At 53.3% G+C, this 21870-nt stretch overlaps 1 protein-coding gene across 1 annotated transcript; it reads right to left on the reverse strand.

Annotated features, from left to right (window-relative positions):
* Positions 1–257: 257 nt before the first annotated feature.
* On the reverse strand, positions 258–21337 carry LOC113960384 (integrin alpha-11-like; the record flags this gene model as incomplete). The annotated part of the gene is made up of 4 exons (XM_027669930.1): positions 21180–21337; positions 14421–14532; positions 3000–3109; positions 258–371 (listed from the first exon to the last, which is right to left on the reverse strand). Coding segments are annotated over exons 1-4 (388 nt in total), but the record flags the coding sequence as incomplete, so codon positions are not given.
* Between the last annotated feature and the right edge of the window lie 533 nt (positions 21338–21870).

Consider the following 21870-nt stretch of genomic DNA (forward strand, 5'->3'; position numbering starts at 1 on the left):
TATATATAAATAAATATATAAATAGAAATATTATATATATAAATAAATATATAAATAGAAATATTATATATATAAATAAATATATAAATAGAAATATTATATATATCTATAGTTTATATACATAAAAATAAATATCTAAATAAAAAAATTTATATAAATATGTGTATATATATATATATATATAAAATAGATATATAACCAGAGAGGAGCATCCTCCTGCCTTTCCACGCTGATCTACACAGACCCCCCCAGCAAACCCCCAAACCCCGAGTGCCTCACCAGGAAGCTGCTGTCCCTGGGGTTGGTGGCCAGGCTGAGCCCCAGGCGCATGTTGTCCTTCCTCTCGGAGACGTTGGAGAGCGTCACCCGGCCTTGGGAGAGAGGAGCCGGTCAGGGACGGCCAGGGGCACCCATCCCATCCCCGTGGTGCCCCCTGGCACCCCTGGAGCCAGAGGGAGCCGTGGGCAGAGCAGGGCTGTGCCCGCCCCGCTGCAGCCCCTGTGCTCTGGGCTTGGTTTGGAGCAGTGGCACCACAGAATTGGGGTTTTTCCTCCTAGAAAATGTCTTCCAGGGAATGAGGCTGAGTCAGAGGCAGGATCTCTAGAGAGTGCTTGGGAAGAAACCCCTCTGAGGGGCTCAGTCTCCTCCCTTAGTGCCAGGCCAGCAGGCATTTAGTGGCTGATCCATCTTTCACAGCCCAGAAACTGGGTATGGCCCCAGGGCAGCCCTGTGTTCCTCCAATATTACTGAGCTGTGACCCAAGTGCTGCCTCATCCAGACATCCCTCTGCCCCAGGGCTCCAGGACAAGCAGATCCCTCCAATCCAGGGCTGCCCCTTTGCTGCTTTGCCTGAAAAGTAAACTGGGAATCATGGAAACATGGAATGGTTTGGATTGGAATCACCTTAAAACCCATCTCGTTCCACCCCCAGGGACACCTTCCACTGTCCCAGGTTGCTCCAAACCTCATCCAACCTGGCCTTGGACACTTCCAGGGATCCAGGGGCAGCCACAGCTTCTCTGGGCAACCTGTGCCAGGACCTCCCCACCCTCCCATCAGGGAATTCCTTCCCAATATCCCATCTATCCCTGCCCTCTGGCAGTGAGAAGCCACTCCCCCTTGTCCTGTTCCTCCAGGCCCTTGTCCAAAGGAAAAAAGAAGGAGGAAATCGGGCAATTAATGGTAAAACTGGGGGTTGGTTTCATTGCTTGTGGCCTTTGGAAGTCTTTCAGAATCATGAAATTGTTCAGGTTGGAAAAGATCTTCAAGACCTTCAAGTCCAACCCTCCCCCAGCACTGCCCAGGCCACCACTGAACCTTGTCCCCAAGGGCCACATCCTGTTAAATCCCTGCAGGGATGGGGACTCCATTACTGCCCTGGGCAGCTGTGCCAGGGCTGGGAAACCTCTGCTTTGAAGGAATGTTTCCTAATATCCAACCTAAACCTTCACTGGTGGAACTGGAGGCCGTTTCCTCCTGCTGAGGTTTAAACCAAAACCCAGATCCACGACCTGGAGCTCGAGGGAGCTCAGCCTGAGGCCAGGCAGATTCCAACCACCCCTTGTTTGTCCCTGTGGACCAGCTGCAGCTCTGGTTTCCATCTGCACACCCCGAGCTTGACTGAACGTGGATCTGCAGCAAATCCAGGAAAAAAGGGGCTCCATCCCATGCCCTGAGTCCTTCAGGATCCTGGCTGTAGGTGCAGCCACCCCACTGGATGTGACAGTTTGGGATCACAGCTCTCCATGGGCACCAGGATGTTCTTGCTCCTGCTGCCCACTCAGTGAGGGAGGACAAGGGCAGATCCCTGCTCCCACATCACCTCCTGCTTCTCCAGCTTGGCATCCCCCCAGGGCAGCTCCCATCTGCTTCCACTCAGAGGGCCCTGGTGGATTGTCCTCACTAAACAAATTGATTTGGAATAAGACAAAATAGGATGTGCTCATGGAACTGCTCTTGTCATTTGAAACTCCTTCCCAGTGGAAAAAAAAAGATTGCTTTTTAGCAGGGTTCAAATTTACACACAAAAGAGATTTATTTCCTTGAAGAGTCTCGGTGTTGTCATCCCAAATAATGAAAACAAACAGGAGAAAAGAAAACAATGGTTAAAACAAAAAAATATCTGGAGCCAATCAATCAAATATTGCAGATGATTCAAAGTTCCTCCTCTCTTATCAGATCTGGTAGAAACCCAGGATAGTTGAGATTCATAATGATGAAAAATAAAGTGAGAGCAGCAGCTGCTCCAGCTGCTCCAGTGTTAAAAATCCCAGATCTTACCCCAAACCCTCCATGGGACCATGGGAAAGTTCCTGGCTCTCACATTCCCTGCTGATACAGGGATGTGCCTGTGGAGTGTCCCAAACTGGGCAGAAAAGGGGGATTTGTCTGCTCTGACTCCGGGAGGGCACGTCCCAAAATCCCAATATTGTGCCTTTGGTGCTGGACCAGCCCGAGAAGCCCCGAGGAAGGTCTCGCTCTCTCCACCCAGGGAGGTGGGATTGGGATGGCAGCGGGACTGGAGCACCCCCAGGGCCTCTCCTGCTGCAACAGCAGTGATGGAGCCCAGGGGTGGTGTGGCTGGGTGAGAATTCCCAAAACACCACGGGGTCAGGCTGGGTCCTGGGAACTAAACTTGCCTGTGCCCAGGGAACCATCTGAGACGGGCACATTGTCCAACCATCCCTGGGGAGGGAATACAGATACTTGTGGGACCATTATCCATTGAAAAGTTTATCCTGATCAGTGTAAGCTATAACAAACAACTGATTTTTTACTCTATTCCAATTTGCTCAGTTTTACCCTAACACCCCTTAAAGCTCAGCACCAGGAATAACACGAACTCCCGAAATAATTCCTTATCTAAAAATCCTCCTAAACCACACAGACCTCACGCTTTTAGGGCAACACAACCAGGTCTATCTTTACAGACCGAGTCCAAAGCCCTGCCAAAAATCATCCCCTGATAAGGGCACATTGAGGACCCCCTGGGGCTGTACCTAAGTTGAGTTTGGTGCAGTTGCTGTGGCTGTCGCTGGTCACTGGACACTTGTAGACATCTCCTGTCTTCTGCTGCCCGTTGGTCTCGTAGGGAGCTCCCACCACCAGCCTGGGGAAAGAGGGGTCTGTCAGTGCCCAGGGGGGGGAGAACCCCCTGGGAAGAAGGATTCCCCAGCCCAAATTCCAGCCCAAACCCCCCTGCTTGTGCTTTGGGGGGTGTCACCAAGGTTCCCCCATCCTGGCTCAGTGCAAGCACCATTTCTCCTTCCCATGGGAAGAGGCAGGAATAAGCTGGAGCTCTGACTCACAGCTGCCTGGAATTAATGCCCACTCACTGGAATGGGGGTGAACAGATGCCCGGAAGGGAGTGAGGCCTCCAAAACCACCTGGAAGGACAGGAAGGAGCAGGGACCCCCATCACCACCTCATGGCCGGCACCAGGATGGCACCAAACCCCTGAGCACCACCTGAGGTGTCCGTGGTGGGCACTGGCCCTGGGCAGGGGGCACAGTGTCCCTTCTCACTGCTGGTCACAGAGGAGCCTTTTCATGGAACCCTGGAATAGTTTGGGGTGGAAGGGACCTCAAAGATCACCTCGTCCCACCCCCTGCCACGGGCAGGGACACCTCCCACTTCATGCCAAGAGTGTCTTCAGGACACGGATGTGTGCAAAGTCCTGCCTAAGGGAACCCAGAGGAGCTGGGAGAGCACTGACAGCCACTCACACCGGGACCCACGAGGAATTTTCCCCACCAAAAAGCTGAAAAAGGGGAATTTGCTCCAACCAAAGAGCTCAGAGCCGAGCATTTGGATCTCCAGGGTTGAGTGAGGACGTTGGGCATTAATCTGCTCTTTAAAATAAGAGGAGCTGATAAAAATCCAAGCACCCATTAAAGACACAGGTCTCCAGTCAGGATGTATCTGGGACATCACAAACATTTTTCTCACTTTTTCTTCTCCTGGCCTTGACCAGAAAAACCAGCAAACCAAAGGAGGAAGGGAGCAGGACCTGAGGAATTTGCCCATTCCTTCCAGGCCGGTTCAAAAATACCCAGAACCACGAGTTATTGGAATCTTCTGCTCCCAATGTGTCGGCCCAAAATAAATCTGCTTTTTTTTTCTTTTTTTTTTTTTTGCTTTCAAAATCCTATCTGTGGATTCAACTGTCCGAGTCTGGATCTCCAGATAAAACAGGACCTCTTTTGTTCCACACAGCCCTTCCCAGCAGCTGGCAAAGCCACTGGCCCAGCACAGATGTTCCCTGTTAGACCAGAAATGGTCATATTTTTTTTTGTTGTTCAATGTCGCTTCTACAAAGACACTAAACACTCATTCTTTTATTCCATCACTATGAAAGGGAATTGCTCACCAAAGGAAAAGCTCCAAAATCCACAGATTCTCATGGAAATACTTCCTGTCTTACAGCCCTGGTGTTAACGAGGGGATTAATTGCAGGAAAGCAATATCCATCTGGAGCTGTCAGCATCCAGAAGCTCAGGGGAGTCTGGGACCTTCTCCCTGAGCTGCACCAGGAGTTTGCTTGTGTCCCTCAGCCTCTGTCCCACCATCAGTGTCCATTTGCTGGTGGCCAGAGAGGAGGGGGAAGGTTGGAAGATGTGGAAGGGTGTGGGAGGGGGAGAGAAAAAGACCTTGAAGATGCAAAGGGATAAAGGTTGAGACACCTCAGAGAGTGACGTTCTCATTGTGGAATTCTTCATTCCTGAAGAATCTAACATAAATGGGATTTAACTTGAACTTCTGGAAGGAAAGCTGCAGGAAATCCTCTCAGAGGCTTTCCCATTAATTAATATTCACAGATTAATGTCCTCACACCACCCAATAACAAACATTCCTGAGCACCAGGTCGAAGCATCCCTTCAAACATGAGATGATGCTGAGGACAACCCACCCACTCCCCGAGTCTCCAGCTCTGCCAGGGCTGGGAGCTCAAAGGAAACCCAAATATTTCCAGGCTGTGCCATGAAGGCAGAGGGGCTGTGGAGCTCACGAAACCGGAATTCTTGTCTCCCGAAGACAATGGCATTGTTTCCCTTTTTGGTTCAACTGGAATGATTCATTAGCTGAAGCTGTCAAATCCTCATGGAAACTTGGCAGCTTGGGAAAAGGCTTTTCCAGCTGTTTGGAAGGTGCTGCTGCAGGGATGCTGCTCCACTCACCAGCTCCCAGCCTCTTCCTTTACTTGGGGGTTTGCGACCCTGTGCTTTAAATGTGGGGTTTTTCCTCAAAAAGAAATAAACCCCCCATCCCAAGTCACCCAAATAACCCAAAATACTCGAATGACCCAGATCACTCAAATAACCCAGATCACCCCAATATCCCAAATCACCCAGATCACCCAAATAACCCAAAATACTCAAATAACCCAGATCACACAAAGCACTCAAATAACCCAGATCACCCAAACATCCCAAATCACCTGGATCAACCAGATAATCCAGATCACTCAAATGATCCAAATCACCCAAATCACCCAGTTCACCCAAATAACTCAGATCACCCAAATAAATCACCCAAAAAAACCCAGTTCACCCAAATAACCCCAAATCACCCAAATAATCCAAAATACTCAAATAACCCTCATCACCCAAACCACCCAAATAACCCAGATAAATCACCCAAATAACCCAGATAAATCACCCAAATAACCCAAAATAGTCAAATAATCAAATAACCCAAATCACCCAAAATACTCAAATCACCCAAATCATCCAAATAACACAGATCACCCAAATATCCCAAATCACCCAGATAATCCAGATCACTCAAATAATCCCAATTCACCCAAATAACCCCAAATACTCAAACAACCCAGATCACCCAAATCACTCAAAATACTCAAATCACCCAAATCATCCAAATAACCCCAAACACCCAATCACCCAAACCCTGCTGCAGCAGGGAGCCATTCCTCGCTCCATCCCAGCTTTCCCCCTCCCCACACACCCCTCACCCCCTCGGGTGATCCCAAATCTCCCCCTGGTGCTCCCTGGGCTGTTGCAAAGAGCCCTCCTGGCTCTGCAGGGAGCCCTTGCGGCACGGCTTGGCTCGGAAAAGAGGCTTTAAAAGAAAATCAGAACCAAACAAGCCCTCCCTCGCCTTCCTTTTCATGCCCTGCTCGTGGAGAAAACAAAAGGGAAAAAATAAGAAGAGGGATTAAGTGGGAAAAGCACAGACTGCTCAGAGCAACATGTCTGAGCACATATTTTTAACTTTCATCCAGGGTGAAAAAATAAAAAGAGGAAAACCAGGCTGCTGGTGGAAATACCAGAGGAGCTCAAGTGCTTTGTGCTGGGTCCTGCTTCCCGATGTCCTGGCTGGGCTGGGAATGGGGTGGGATGGCTGTGTCCATTGCTGCAGGCTCACAGCAAACAGGGAATCAGGAAATCCTGGAATGGTTTGTGTTGGAAGGGACCTTCAAGCTCGTCCAGTCCCACTCCCTGCCATGAACAGGGACACCTTCCACCAGCCCAGGTTGCTCCAAGCCCCGTCCAACCTGGCCTTGGACACTTCCAGGGATGGGGCAGCCACAGCTTCTCTGGACAAAAATGATGTACCAAGCTCAATTTGCATATTTTTACACCGTTTTAAATGGTTTTGTTACACGTGCACAGATTAAAATCACAGATATTCAGGCCTGGTGAATTATTGGGGTATTTTCTTCCTCTTGGTCAAAACATTTCCTGGTGGAATTCCCTGTGTCACAGACATTATTTCACTTCACTTACCTTGGTACTGAACCCAACAAATGAGCTTTGGCTGGATCATATCTCCTGGGAAAACATCCATCCCTGATTTGAAGGCAGCATTTGAAGGCATCCTGATGGAGAAGCCAAATTTTCCAGCACTTTCCCCTGTATTCACCAGCGTCTTCACCTGGATGTAGCTCAGCCCCTCACTCAAGGTCCTCCAGGGACCACACAGCCTTTTTGCATCCAGCAAATTCCTAATTTCCAAAGGGAATGACCCCCCTGGCAGCGCTCACTCCCCGGGTGTGTCGTGGAGAGGTTGCAAAGCTCATTTTGAGCCTTCAGGTATTTTGATTAAAGCTCGTTTTGAGCCTTAAGGTATTTTGATTAAACGAAAAGAGCTCAGGAGAGGAAGGTATGTCTGGAGAGTCGGGAATGTGGGGCTTAGGGAGGAACGCAGGAGCCACTCTGCTGTTCACAGGACTTTTCAATCAGTGGGACACTTAATCTCCTGCGAGGCGAATTCACTTGCAGTTAATTTATTCAAGATGGAACTGGATGAAGAAGTGATTAGGGAGGTTCAGGAAAGAGAGAGTTCAGCTGTGGAAAACTTTAAGTGGGATTGGAGCTCCTTGGAGGGATCGGGACAGAGGGATGGACTTCCAAATGTTTTCCTCCACGCTGGTCACGGTGGAAAAACACCAACAGCGGGAGTGCAAGGAGAGGCAGGAACGGTGGAGGAGTCCACGAGGTGGAGGATGTGGGACCTGAAAATGAGTCCTGGGTCTGCCAGCAGCTTCTGGGCAGCCTCCAGCAAATCATTTTATCAATCTGAGGTTATTTTCCTGGTTTTTCAACCAGCTGAAGAGCACAGGCAGCATGGGACGGCTCTGCTGGGGCTGAGGATCCCACTGGCCACTCCTGCCCACCACGAGCACAGAAAACTCGTGTGCTGGTGACCAAGGGCCACCACAAAACCACTCTTGGGACCAGCAGCTGTGGCTGAGGGCTGGGCAACCTCCAACGGGTCTCAGAGAGGGAGTTTGGGTTGGTGGTTGTTGCTTTATCAAACCAGATCCTTCCCTCGGCTGTGCCCAATGTCCTTTGAACCACTCTGGGATCTTCTCCAGCACCACCTTTGGGCTGACACAGCCAGAGAGCCACCAGGCTCCTTATTTGCTGGTGGGTTTAGGGGATGTTACACCCTTTGCAAGATGGGTTTTACCCATTGAATACCTGATAAACCATCCCTTGGCAGAAGCATTCCCGGTGGAGCCATTGGAGCTGGCCTCTCACTCCCAAGTCTCCCCACACTCCCCAAATTACCCCAGTTAATCCACAACCTGCAAAGTACAGAGCTCCATCCCCACATTTGGGGGAGTTTTGGGGGATTTTTTTCCCCCCAAAGCAGTAAATCATTGCTTTGAAGTTTGAGTCCCTCTGCCCCTGCAGTGCCCCAGCTCCAGACCCTGAACGTGAGCTTTGTCCCCGTCCCTGTCCCCTCCTGCCATCCACGTGCCACCAACACCCACGAGCAACTCTCAGCTGTTGCTTTTTAAGGGCAGCTCAGTGTTTTCTCCACTTTCTAACAAACCCTCTCATTACAGAACGAGACACAAGCACGCCCGGCGTTCCCGCAGCCGCTCCTTGCGCCACGTCCGGCTGGGAACGTCACTCCTGATCACCCAGCAAACCCCTCCATCCCCCCCCCGGAGCAGCCACGTCACAGGAACAGCCCTGAGGGGACCCAGCAGCAGGACAGGGGACAGGCAGGGTCAGAGCCCTGCACGTGGCTGCAGCGATGACACAAAAATGGCCAATTTTAGGTCGCGACCCTAAAATAGCGGCTGAGGGGCGGGTTGGAAAACACGGCTGAGGAACTCCCTGTGCTCAGCACTGAGGAGACTCTCCTGTTTTTCCTGGTGTAATTTCCCCCCTTTTACTCTGGGATGCTGCATTAGGGAGGTGTTTACAGCCCTTCTTGGCTCGGTGCTCTCTGAGGGCTGCTCGTGTCCCTCGGCTCTGGTGGGATCCCTGCCTTCCTTTGGGAGGTTTCCAGAACAAACTCTGGGACTCCAGTTCTCCCCAGGTGGCTCTTGCTCTGCCCAGTCACCCCTTAGCACCAGCAAACAGTGTTTAGGGGGTTCCCCCACTCATGTGCTTCTGGAGGCACCGCTGGGCATCAGCTCTGATGATGTTGCCCAGAAGTTATTGATGCCCCATCCCTGGCAGTGTCCGAGGCCAGGCTGGAGCAACCTGGTCTGGTGAAAGGTGTCCCTGCCCATCCAGGACCTGTTTAAGGTCCCTCCCAGCCCAAACCATTCCAGGATTCTCTGGGATCAGGTCAGAGCAGCACAGGCCCTGCTCCCTGGGCAGTGTGTCTGTGGGGCAGCTGAGCCATCCCAGCCCTTCCCGTGCAGCCAGGGGGGGAATTTGGTCCAAAGCTCAGCCAACTTCCCAAGAAACAAGCAGGCAGGGAGAGGGAGGGAGTTTTCTGGCTGAAATCAGCCCAGAGAAGCTGTGGCTGCCCCATCCCTGGGAGCATCCAAGGCCAGGCTGGAGTCACCTGGTCTGTGGAAGGTGTCTCTATAGCAGGGGGTGGAACGAGACGAGCTTTAAGGTCCCTTCCAACCCAAACCATTCCCTGATTTTCTTGAAAACGAGGCCAAAAAATGGCAAAACCCCACAGGCAGGAGACGGGCACCCTGTGCCTGCAGCCCGTGGTGGGAGGGAGAGCCGGGAGCAGCCAGTGTCCATGATCCCCCCAGCCAGCATCCATGATCCCCACAGCCAGTGTCCATGATCCCCACAGCCAGCGTCCATGATCCCCACAGCCAGTGTCCATGATCCCCACAGCCAGCATCCATGATCCCCACAGCCAGCATCCATGATCCCCACAGCCAGTGTCCATGATCCCCCCAGCCAGCATCCATGATCCCCACAGCCAGCATCCATGATCCCCACAGCCAGCATCCATGATCCCCACAACCACCGTCCATGATCCCCAGGCTGCAGGAATGCTCTGCAGTCCCGTCCCCTTCCACCAAAATAATCCGAGCGCTCGGGCAGCGGCCAAACCACAGGAGAATTCCAGCCAAGAAAGCCTCTCTCAGTAGTAGGGAAACAGCAAACCCTGTAACTGTTTTTCCAGATCAGCACAATTATAGCCTGAAATCCAGCAGGCAGATTTTTGCCCTCCCTTCTCCCTCCTCTTTTTCCCCTTGGCCGGGCTCAGACTGGGAACGTCATGTCTGTGCCTGGAGCAGCTGCAGGGACGGGGGTCGGGGCTGCCCCTCTCCAGGAACCCTTGGGAAGGGGGGAAACTTCTGGAGGGGCTCACAAGGATGATTTTTGTGGGAGGTTAAGGGGGGGTGAACCCTTCACTGGGGTTTCACAGCTGCAGGATATGAGCTTAGGATGGGGAGGGAGCTCTGGAGCATCCCAATCACTCGACCCACAGATTTGAAGCCCACAGGGACCCACTCCCCAGTCCTGCCACCTTGCCAGCAGATCAGTGAATCCCTGCCCTCAGCCAGCTCGGGAATGCTATATTTATTATTTTTACAGCTTCTGAGGGCTAATGGATGTTTATTCCCAGGGCTCTCCTTCCACAGCCCGTTCTTCTCAAGCTTCATTTTTTGCATAGCTGGAAACCCTCAATCCACAGCCACAGGCTGGTCCTGGCACTTGTGTGGAGCATCCCAGATGCTGCCACTGCCCTGTGGAGACACAACCAGTCCCCTGGACCCCCTTTCCCTCTCCTACTTCTCTCCTGGGATGTCTGGTGGCAATGGGAAGCTGAGGGCAGTGGTTGGAGTGTCCTCCCACGCACGTGTGAGAGGAGGGAATTGTCCTTCCTTAGGGAATGACACAGCTCCTGCTCACGGGATGACAGGGAGCAACCAAGACAAACAACTGGAAGGAGATGAAAGACAGAGGGAATTTTTCTGCCTTTTTCCCCTGCTCTTGGACCCGAAATTTGATGTGATTCCAGTTTGTGTTGGCCACAAACATCCCCGAGCACTGCGAGAAGAGCACCCGTGGGAGCTTCCACAATTCAGGGACACACATCCCATGGGAGTTTGTGGAAACCCTTGGCTTGTTTGAACACACTTATTTTGCCCAAATAAATCCTTCCACAGCAACAAACCTGCCTGGATTTGATTCACACCCCCTCAAAATGGCCCAAACCAGAGTGTGACCCGGGCAGAGGAGCAGCGCTGAGCCAGCTCACCCCTTCAAGTCAACCCCACAATCACCTCCATCCTCACAGCAACTCCCTGAAACCCCTTCCAGGTCATTTTGTCCCAAAACCAGCAGCACAGGGAGCTCCCATTTCCCCAGCCCTGGGCACTGGGCAAGCTCAGATCCCATGATCCCAAAATCCCAGGAGGCTCCAGGGCCGGGCAGCCGCTGCCTGAGCGTTGCTGCACGAGGCCCTGGAGCACTTCAGGATGAGTTTCAGTTACCCTGTTGTCATCTTTTCCATTCACATAATTGCAGAAGGCACCCCCAGCTTAATGAAGAAGAGAGAGAAGGTGTTGAGAGAGAAGTTTGAAAGCCGCTTTCAAACTCACCCCCCAAATCCACCAGCTTTTCGAGCACTGTATATCCAAGTAGATTTTTTTCTCCCCCCTCCCCTAGACTTTAATAATCTGAATTCTTTCCTCATGGATTTTCCACTATCTGGGCTGGAATTACAGCCCTCACGTGCAAACGATCTGGGTCCTTTTTCCAAACCTTCAAGAAAGGGGAAAAACTCATTAAAAAGATACCTGGAGAATATTATCTCTAAGTTTATACACACCTAAATATGCCTTTACACACACACATCTACACATATTTTTATATATATATATATATATATATAGGTTGCTTTGAAACCCTTCTAAACCCATCCACAGCAGCCAAAAGCAGCATTAAAAGGCTCAGACTGAAGGAGAGGTGCCAAAGTCCTCGGATTCCACGCCTGGAATTTGGCAGCCGGGTCCGTGCACGTCGTTGGAACCACACGGAGCTCTGAGATCCCCCTGGAGCTCCTCTGCAGTGGATCCTGCTGAACTCCCCTGGGATGGGATTGAAGGATGCTCATCTGACCCCTGCTTTCATCATTCCCTCTCCATTGCTCCTGGAACTTGGGACAATCCTAATCCTCCTCCCCCTCCATGTCCCTGGTTTGGACCACAGAGCTTTGGGGTTGCTTCCTCATTTCTCCTTCAACCAGGGTGAGTCACAGTGGCTTCATTTTTTAACCACGTCCACATATTTAATGGACATTTTGTGCTGCATAACTGCAGATTTAAATAATGCTGGATTTATATATATATATATATATATGTGTGTGTGTGTGCACGTGTGGACGCTCCTGCTGTGCAGAAAAAGTTCCTTTTTTCATGCAGAATAACCAAAACCAGAGGAAATTAAACCTCTGTCCTGCCTGACGTTGGCAGGAGAAATGGGAGAACAGAAAAAATAAACCAGGGCTGGTCTTTGCTCCAGTGTCCTGCTGGGAAAAGGGAGGATTTTTATCCCCTTTCACTAATCCTTAGCCCATCAGTGGTGGTGGCAGCTCCAAGGTATGAGAAGCAGCATAAGAGACTCCCAGTCTCAGGAACTGGAGTCCCTCTGCTGGGATCAGGGATAAAACAGCACCTAGACATGCAACTGGGCTGAAGATATTCCCAAAAATGGGTGTTTTCCATCAGTCTCCCTCAAAGAGCTCCCTTTGGGCAGAAATCTCTGGAGGCACTGAACACTCCAGGGTTTCCCTGCTGCTGGTGTTCCCAGGGAAAGCAGGCCCTGAGGGGTGGGAGGGAATTGCACAGGATCCCTCATAAATCATGGAATGGTTTGGGTTGGAAGGGAATTAAAGCCCATCCAGTTCCACCCCTGCCACAGGGACACCTCCCACTATCCCAGGTTTCTCCAAGCCCCGTCCAACCCAGCCTTGGACACTCCCAGGGATTTGGCTGTTTGGGATGAAATGAGATCTGGAAAAGGGATGTTCTCCAGAAGAAGAGGCAGCAGGAATGTGGTGGCAGAGACACTTGGTTCCTGTTCCTTATCTGCTTCTGAGAACCACGATCCCTGAACATCCTCTCATCCTGACCTGGCAGAACCTCTGGAGCCTCTTGCAGGAGCCAGAGCAAACAGCACCGAATTTTTTGGGGTTTTGGATCCGTTCCTGACGGAAAATATTTCACATTTTGTTCATTTTGCACACGAGGAGCTCCCGTGCCCCGAAGCATCTGATTGAGTGCCCTGAAGAGCACGAGCCCATCCCACCATCCCAGACACCCCCTGGAGCAGCTGAGGGATGGAGACACCAGGCTCCTTTGGGAATCAGGCACATGGGGACACCCAGATGTGCTCCAGCACTGCCAGGAGGGAGCTGAGGATGGCAGACTTCAGGCCAGGGAGAGGAACATCCTCTGTGCCACCAGCTCCACACCCAGGGGTCCTGCACAAGACCTTCCAGGGATTTGTTTCATTCACTGGAATGACCCCACAGCTGTGTTTAAGCTCCACTGACTTTGGCCATGACCTGCCTAAAATTCTTTAGCCCCAAAAAAGCGTTTCTTTGGGTAAATAGTCACATTCTTAAGCAAAGGAAAGGTGGAGGGCTCTGTCCCATCCAGATGTTTCTGGATTCCTGAGTGTAAGCTCGCTTGGGAAAGAGTCCCACAGCGCAGGTTCATGGACAGGGAGGAGGAAAAACATCCCAAGAGGTCACCTGCTCCCTGGCAGAGCCCTCTGGGATGCAGGTGGGAGCACCAGAGCCCCCCCAGCCCTGGGGCTGCAGCATCAGCATCACCCCCTTAATGAGATGCAAAATTCCATTTGGGAAAACCACACAATCCCTGCAGCAAACAGGGCTCAGAGCCAGAGGAAAGAGAGCCCTCAACTGGCCCCAAAAATTCCTTCCCATTGAAACCTCAGCTCAGCCTGAGATCCAGCCCCGTGTCCCCCACCAGCACCAGCAAAGGGCATGAAAAGGCACAACAGGTTTGATTCCTGAATTCCAGGAGTATCCATGGGCATTCATTATGTGTTTTCTTGCTGCCTCAAGCCTGGCTGTCGCCCACCCTGGCACAGATCCTGCAGGAATGGAGATGCAGAGAATTCCCTGGGCTCCCCACAGCATCCAGCACCGAGGGGTTCTGCCAACATCTGGGCAGGATCCCCCTGTGGGGACCAGCCCTGGCAAGCAGCAAAACCCCCCACGAAACCCAAAATCTGGGCAGGGCCCACCCAAGGCTCATCTCACGTTCCTGACAGACACAGGCAGGGCTGAGCACTTCTGCAGACCAGGCTCTGATGGGAACTCCAGAAAACGGGATGGCCCCGACCCAAAACCCGGGTGGGTTTCCAGCAGTGTCCGAGTCCAAGGGGCTCCAAGGAATGAGGAACCTGTCTGGAGCAAAGCCCTGTGCACGGGAGGCAGATGGGCAGGACCCACGATACCACCCTCTGTACAGAACCCTACCAAAATATCCCGTTATCCCCTCCCAAAACTCCACTTTTTGAAAGGAAAAGGGTTTCCAGGCTCTGCTTCACTCAGCACCACCACGAGCAAACCTCAGTTTCCCTCGGAGTCACAGCTCCTCCCACCCCAAACTGGGGGTCAGGTGGAGCAGGAGGAGACCAGCCAGAGTTTTGGGAGGGTTGTTTTGGACTCCCCCCCCTCCAGAGCCCAGCCCAGAGCTCACTCACCATTTCTGGCCCCCGATGTCGTGCTGCTGCACCGTGTACCCAAAATAGGCCTCCTTGGAGCCAGAGATGATTTTGGGCCTCTTGGTGTCGATGTTGAAGGTGTCACTGAGCCCTGGGAGAGAGGAGAAGGATCCTGTCAGCCAAGGGCTGGGCTGGGAGGAGAGAACACCCCTTGGCTGTGCTCACAGGTCACCCCAGGGGTTGGAAGGTCTCCACCCATGGAGATACTCAAACTCTAAGGGGACACAACCCCAGCAACCTGGACCAGGTGACCTTCAGAGGTGCCTCCAACCCCAGCCATCCTGGGAATGCTGCCCCCAAAAGCTGTATAGCATACCCCAGGATGGACCTACCTGAGCCAGGGGTGGTTTGACTCCCTGTGGCACAGAATTCCCACAGCACCAGGACAGAGAGGAGGCTGCAAGAGCCAAAGTACCTCAGACCCACCTCACCTGGGGCCACCCAACACTCCTCTGCCCATCCCTGAGCCCCCAGGGGGTTTCCAGCCCCAGGGATGGAGCTTTAAGCAGGATCATTGAGGGTTTAGAGGCCACAGCTGCACAAGCCCTTCCCCACCCACCTGCAAAGCTCATCCACCAGCTCATCCTGATGGAAAAGGGGACCAGCTGGAACCAGGGTGGGCATGGGAAGGAGAAAGAAAAGCATCCTCCTCCTCTCTGACGTGTCTTCAACCCCCTGCCACGGGTGATGCTGCTCTGGGACACTTTGCTCCTCCAGCTGAGGTGGAGATGGTCCCCACCACGTCCCCACCCCCCCAGCAGGGATCATGGGCTGAGGGGACATGGAAAATGTGTGGCCACAGCAGATGTGCCCCAGTTGGAGCCCATCCCCCTCTGCCCCTGAGGGGTTTGCAGCCCCGGGGATCTAAAGCTGGGAGTCATTTCCCCTGGGTGAGAAGCTGGTGCTGCTTTGTTAGGGAGAGGCAGCTCCAGAGGGGGATGTCCCTGAGGATGGATGCTCAGAGCTGGACAGGGTGGTTTTTGGGCTCAGTCCTCTCCCCAGGGCTGCTCTGGAGGACACCCCTTCCCACAGGACACCAGGAGCAGGATCCCTGCCCACAGCATCCCATCTCCATGAGCCTGCTGCTCACAGCCCACCCAGGACAAACTCCAGGAGCAATTGTCTGGCCAGGGAGCAATTTCTGGGGGGTTCTTCTGGCAGCTCCTCCCTCTGTGAGGAGCCAGACCCAGCAGCAAGGTGGGAAGTCAAGATGCCAAGGGAATCCTGCCAGGACTGGGGTGTTTTGGGAATGCTGGAGATGCTTCTTTGCCCATCCACGGGTGCAGGAGCTGCCAGAGCCCCCCTGGCTGCATTCCATGGAGGAATTAGCTGGGGACAAAGACCCCTGGATAGGGGGAAGAGCTCCATCCATTCCAGGGAGCTCTGGCACTGCGTTGTCTCTGTTACAGGTCCCAGGTCCCACGGTCCATGTCCCACAGCCAGAGGCTTCCAAGCCACTATCTCCCATCTTCATCCAGAGACAGACACACTTTGGCTCGGACCAGCAGCACCCTCAAACCCTCCACAGATGCAAATGCTTTGTGTTTTATACAATAAAGTGATTTTTATACAATCAAGTGGTTTTTCCTTACTATTATTTCCCCCAGGGGGTTGTTTAAGCACAAAGGGACATCATCCAGCTCCCAAGAAGGAGGTGGAAGCTGCAGGGATGGATAGGGATGAGCCAGGATATCCTGGCTTTTCATTCCCACTTGGACAGAAAGGAGCTGCTGGATGATTCATGCAAATAAAAGATCCTTCTTAAGAAGGGCTGCAACAGCAACAGAAGGCTCGGGGTTGGTATTTACAGGGACATAAAGGAGTTGTCAATAGGAGAGGTTGGGAATGCTGCTCCCAGGCAGAAAAATTCAGGATGGAGAGTGTTTTGATGGGTAGGAATGTCAGGGATAAAGCTGATTTTTGCAGGCATGGGAACAAATCTGCAGCTTTGGCTCCATGACGAGGGAGCGGCGTGGTCTGGCCGAGGAGGGCTGAGGTGAAGGAGCCTCCTGATCCTACAAAAAGAAATTCTAGAAAGCAGGGATCAGAAAATAAAAATAAAAAAATAAAAAAAAAGGAGACACGGATGAGAGCCAGCATATTTTGTGGTACATTGACCTCATTTAACACTACAAAACAAATTAAAACCTCCTCTGAGTAACTGATACCCGGGGGAGAAACACGGCATGGGACTGGGCATGGGAGGAGTGATGGGCAAGGGCAAGGGGGAGGATTTGGGGGGCTAGGAGCACCCTGGGGTGTCACTGCTACCACCAGAGAGACCCTGGATCTGGCTGGAAAACCCCTTGGAAAAGGGGTGACTTTTAGGGAAGGGGTTTTGTGTTTCCAGCAGGTTCAGTTCCAGGTTGTGTAGAAGCCCCTCGGGTGCAGAGCGAGTGTCGGGGGGGATGGGATGGGTTTCCAGCTGATTTATTTCTGCATTAATCACAGTTTCTCTGATTTTGCACTGCAGAGGGTTTTGGGGAGTGGGAGCACAGGGATAACTTGGGGAATCCCATCCCATGCCTCCTTGGTTTAGGACCACATCGTGGAGCTGCAGCAGAAGGCAGCCAGGACACGGAAAACAACATAAACCCTCGGCTAAACAGCAGAAATATTCCATGAAGTGGGAAATCTCTGAGCTGGGGGAAGAGCTGTGAGGGACATCCCAGCCACAGCAGGCACCAGGCACTGGGGAAGGGGATGGGGCTGGAAAAGCAGAAAGTCTCCAGGCACTGGACAGCAGAGGGGAGGGATGTCCAAACCATGGGTGCACTCGAGGCACAGAGAAACCAAACAAAGAGCAGAGAATATTTAAACTGGCTCCAGCTCGTGGGAGCTTTAGGACGGGTTGTCAAGGACATTTAGCAACCCCGAAGAGCCCAGGCTCATTTTCTTGTCAGGAGTGACATCACTGTCATAAATAAGTGACCAAAAGCCACATGTTTTGCTTGTGAGGCCGCCAAGGCAGGAAACCTCAAATTCCTCCGCTCCGAGCTCGGAGCTTCTGTCGTGTCCAAACTTTTGATTCCTGTCAGGTCGAAGATCGAAAAGAGGAGAAAATAAGACACATTTTGGGAAACAATGATGGGAATAAAAGCCACCTTTCCTGCCAAAAAAGATAAAAATAAGTCCTCCTTGTAAGGGAAACCTCTGGGAGGGGGACGGTGGGTCCCGGTGCCATCCTCCTGCCTGGATCCTTCAGGCAGGCAGTGGGATTCACAGCTGGAAAGGGGGCTCTGGAAAGGTGCCTGGCAGCACTGTGGTGCCCTAAGCCTGTTTTTACTTCCATGAGAAGTTTGAGGCTCTATTTTACTTCCTTTGCTCCAAAGTTTTCTGATTCCAGGAGCTGTGAGCCAGACGCCGGAGCTGCCGGAAGAGTTTCCCTGGTTTTATTTGCCTGTGAGGGAAATGCAGGCAATATTTTTAGCTGAATCATGTAAATCCAGCCTTTTTCATTCACCTCCAGCACTGTCACAGCTTGAAAGGGAGCTTCTGGAGAGAGGCTGAGCCAACACAGAGCAGTGACACTTGGAAAAAGATCCCAACGTGTCCATCCCAGGGGATTCCGTGTCATATACATGGGGCACTGCAGGTGACACAAGGAAAACGGTGTGAATGGGACATGAGAGGAGCATGTGCCATGCCAGGCTCTTGCTGCCCTGGAGGGATGAGCCAGCTGCTCACTGGAGGAGCCTGAGAGTGCATGGCAGAGGGAAAGATCCCGTCTGCCAAAAATCTGGAGCGTGCCGGGGTCAGGCAGCTCCGTCTGGCACCTCCAAACTGGCCCTGCTGTTCTCAGTCCCATTCCCTCTCCTCACTCAAGCCCATAAGGAGTGGGCAGTGGGTCCATGGATGTGATCTCTGCCCCCTCAGCATCCCTGGGAATGCCACTGGTGACTCAGCACCGGGCTGGACTCCGGTGATTCCATCCCCATCCCCATCCCCATCCTCACGTAGGATTTGGTGGCATCAGATGCTCCTTTGCATCCCATTGCTTGTTCTTTTCCCAGGATTGAAATATTTGGCTGGACAAGGAAATCTTTAAGCTTGACAAAGGATATTTAGGCAAAAGCTGCAAGAAGGAGCAGGATGGGCCACGTGTCCTTGTGCTTCCCTCCAGCTTTAATTCCCAGGAATCCCTCTGTGCCAGACGAGATGCTGACAGCCCCCAGCTCCTCTCCATGTCCCTATCTCAAAGCCAGCATTTGTCATCAGCTATTAGGGAACAGCCCAGGCTTTGGTGGCTGCTGCAGCAGGGGCTGGAGAGCCAGGGAATGCTGAGGATGAACAGAGGGATCAGTCATTCCCGGCTCGTGTGGGGAACATTCCTGCTCACCCACAAAATCCCTGACAAGCAGCTCCGGGGCTGCAGCTACACAGGTACCTTGTGCTTCCAGAATTCCAGCTTTCTGGGCCCCCCAAAACTGGGGAGGAGCTGTTTGATGGCCATGTTTTGCAGCCCTAAAGAACTCACGGATTGTTCATTTGTGATAATGCCAGCCAGGAATAAATAGTGGCAAGTCTTCCACTGCCCCTTTCCCAGGAAAATGCCAGGAAAGCCATGGGCTAGGGGCAAGGTTTGGCTTCTCAAATAAATGCCTTGAGGGGGGTATTTATTGGATCTTTCCAGACCAAGCCTTGGCCAATGGATGGACAATGGGGGGGGGGGGGGGGGGTCCCCTCTCAGCTGCACTGCTGGGGCTCTGCAGTCACCCAAAATTAAGTCTCCACCATCAAAGCCTGGACTGGAGGGTTCTTAAGAACCCCTCTGGCCAATCCCAAATGTGCCACGTGGAGCCAGCACAATGGTTTTGTCACCTGGTGACCCTTGGGAGAGGGAAGGAGTCAACTGCCTTCTCTGGGAAACCAAACTGGTGAGGGAAAACTGCTGCATGGTCTGACCCACGGGCACCTCAGGGCATCCTCCCCAGAGGATGGGACAGACCCCCTGGGCAGGGACAGCTGGGGTGGGCAACACTGTGGGCACAAACCCCCGTGGGTGCAAACCCCTGGATACAGAAACTGCAGTGGGCAGAACCATCCAGGGGCACAAACACTCAGAGAGGGAAATCCCTGGGGGCAGAAACATCCATGGACAGAAACATCCACGGACAGAAACATCCACGGACAGAGACCCCTGTGGGCACAAACACCTGAGGGTGGAAACCACTGTGGGCACAAAAACCTGAGGATGGTAAAGACTGTGGGCACAAACCCCCGTGGGCACAAACATCCAAGGACAGAAACACACGAGGATGGAAACATCCATGGACAGAAACATCCTGTGGATGGACAGAAGCTCCCGTGGCAGAAACACTTGACACTGGAAACCCCCGTGGGCACAAACCCCCGTGGGCTGAAACCCCCATGGGCAGAAACATCCAAGGGCAGAAACATCCAAGGGCAAAAACATCCAAGGGCAGAAACATCCATGGGCAGAAACACCCCAGGATGGAAACATCCATGGGCAGACATATCCATGGGCAGAAACATCCATGGGCAGAAGCTCCCATGGCAGAAACACTTGAGATTGGAAACCACTGTGGGCACAAACCCCCGTGGGCTGAAACCCCCATGGGCAGAAACACCTGGGTACAAAAACCAGCGTGGGCAGAAACCTCCATGGGCAGAAGCCCCTGGATACAGAAACCCCCCATGGGCAAATCCACTCGCAGGCAGGATTCCCTGCCAGCCCAGGGCAGGGCAGAGCTGCCCATGTGCCACATCCCCGAGTTCCTTGAGCGGTGCCCACCCTTTGTGTCCGAGCAGCGTCTCCCCGGGGGGGTTTCCCCCCACGGGCCGTGGGCAGGGCAGGGCTGTGCCCTCCCCGCAGACAGCCCCGCGCTGGCCACGGGCAGGGCACAGATGGTCCCCATTAACCGAGCAAAGCAGCTCCGCCGCCGCCGCCGCTTGAAAGGATCCGCCACCAGAGAAGGGGAAAAAAAAGCAAAGCAGCCATTAAAAAAAAAAAAACCTCAACCAGCCTGGCGCGCGTTTCCACCAGGATGTTTGGGAACGCTTGGCTGGGGGAGGCGTGAGCCCGTGGCCGCGCTCCTGGTTTGGGGAAAAGTTTTTTTTTTCCCCCCTTTCAGCCCAGTTTGGCAGCTCCGAGCCCGGCTGCGTGCGGGAGGATGCCAGACGGGATCGAAACGGGAATTACCGGTGCTGGGACACTTTTCTGCAAGAAGAGAGCCCTAACGAGCCGGCAAGGAGCATAAAAATCCATTCCCCCTCTCACCCCAGCCCCCGGCAGCTCGTCCCGCACGGGATAAACTGCAGGCTCAGCTCCTGGAGCCAAACTCTGCCTAAAACCCCTCTTATTTTATTTAAACCCGAGCGATTTTCTTTTGTGCAACAGGACGAACCACCTGTGGGGCGCGACGTTAGTTCTAAATAAAAGGGTCGTTAGTTTGGGGGGTTTTCTTCCCCCCGCCATCCGATGCTTTAGGAAAACACCAATTAATCCTGTTCCTCCAGCCGAGGAGGGGGGTCGGGCGCTGCCCACCCGCCCGCTCGGTCCTGGGGAGCCCATCAAGGATCTCCATCCCTCCCAAGCAGCCTCCTCAAAGGCTCCCACCTCCCTCCCTCCCTCCCTCCCGCTCCCAGCAAAACTTTTCCAAGAGCCTCATTAACCTTGGGCTTTCTCCAAGCAGCACCTTTCCCAAGTCAGTATAAATTATTCCCGGTGGGTTTCGCCTCGTTTGAGGAATTGGGGTGGGCGCAGAGGGCACTTACCGGGCAGGAGGCAGAGGGAGCAGGCGAGGAGCATCCCGCTGGGAAGGGCCATGGGAGCTGCCCCGCTGCCCGGCCCGGAGCATCCGCGGGGGCAGCCGGCCAGACTGGTAGCGCCTCTATCCCAGAGCCCTTTCCTTATCCCAGCCTTTCCCGGCTCCCTGACAGGAGGCGAGCATTGGGAGGGAGTGGGAGGGACGAGAGGACTTGGAGGAGGTGCAGCAGGAGCGGCCGGAGCGGGGACAGCCCTCGCCCGGCCCGGCACCCTTTAGGGAACGGCTTCCCGGAGAGCTGTGCCAGCCGGGAATTCCAACCCCGCGGCAGCGTCCTCTGCCTGTGCCGCCGCACCGGGGTCTCCTGGGGACCCCTCAGCCCAGGGGGGGCTTGGGGATGGAAGGTCTTCAAGGGGTCACCGATGGCTGTGGGGTGTCACCTTCGCTCAGGTACCACCTCCAGCTGGGCACCATCCCCGCTCAGGTGCCACTCCTGGGGTGGAAAACAGTGACACCAGTGCCCACAGCACCCAGGAGGTGGCTGCGATGCCACAGGGCACCACAAAGTTCTGGGGCAGCTGGGCAGAGCCTTTAGTTTGCCCTGCACCCACCCGGGCACGGGCAGTGCTGGTGCCCAGGAGAGCCTGGCTGGGAAACCACGGCAAAGGGGCAGGAGAAAAAGTGCCAAGGAGGGTTTTCTT

This window comes from Corapipo altera, unplaced genomic scaffold (genome assembly GCF_003945725.1).
Source record: "Corapipo altera isolate COAL_440 unplaced genomic scaffold, ASM394572v1 292, whole genome shotgun sequence".
Taxonomy (NCBI): domain Eukaryota; kingdom Metazoa; phylum Chordata; class Aves; order Passeriformes; family Pipridae; genus Corapipo; species Corapipo altera.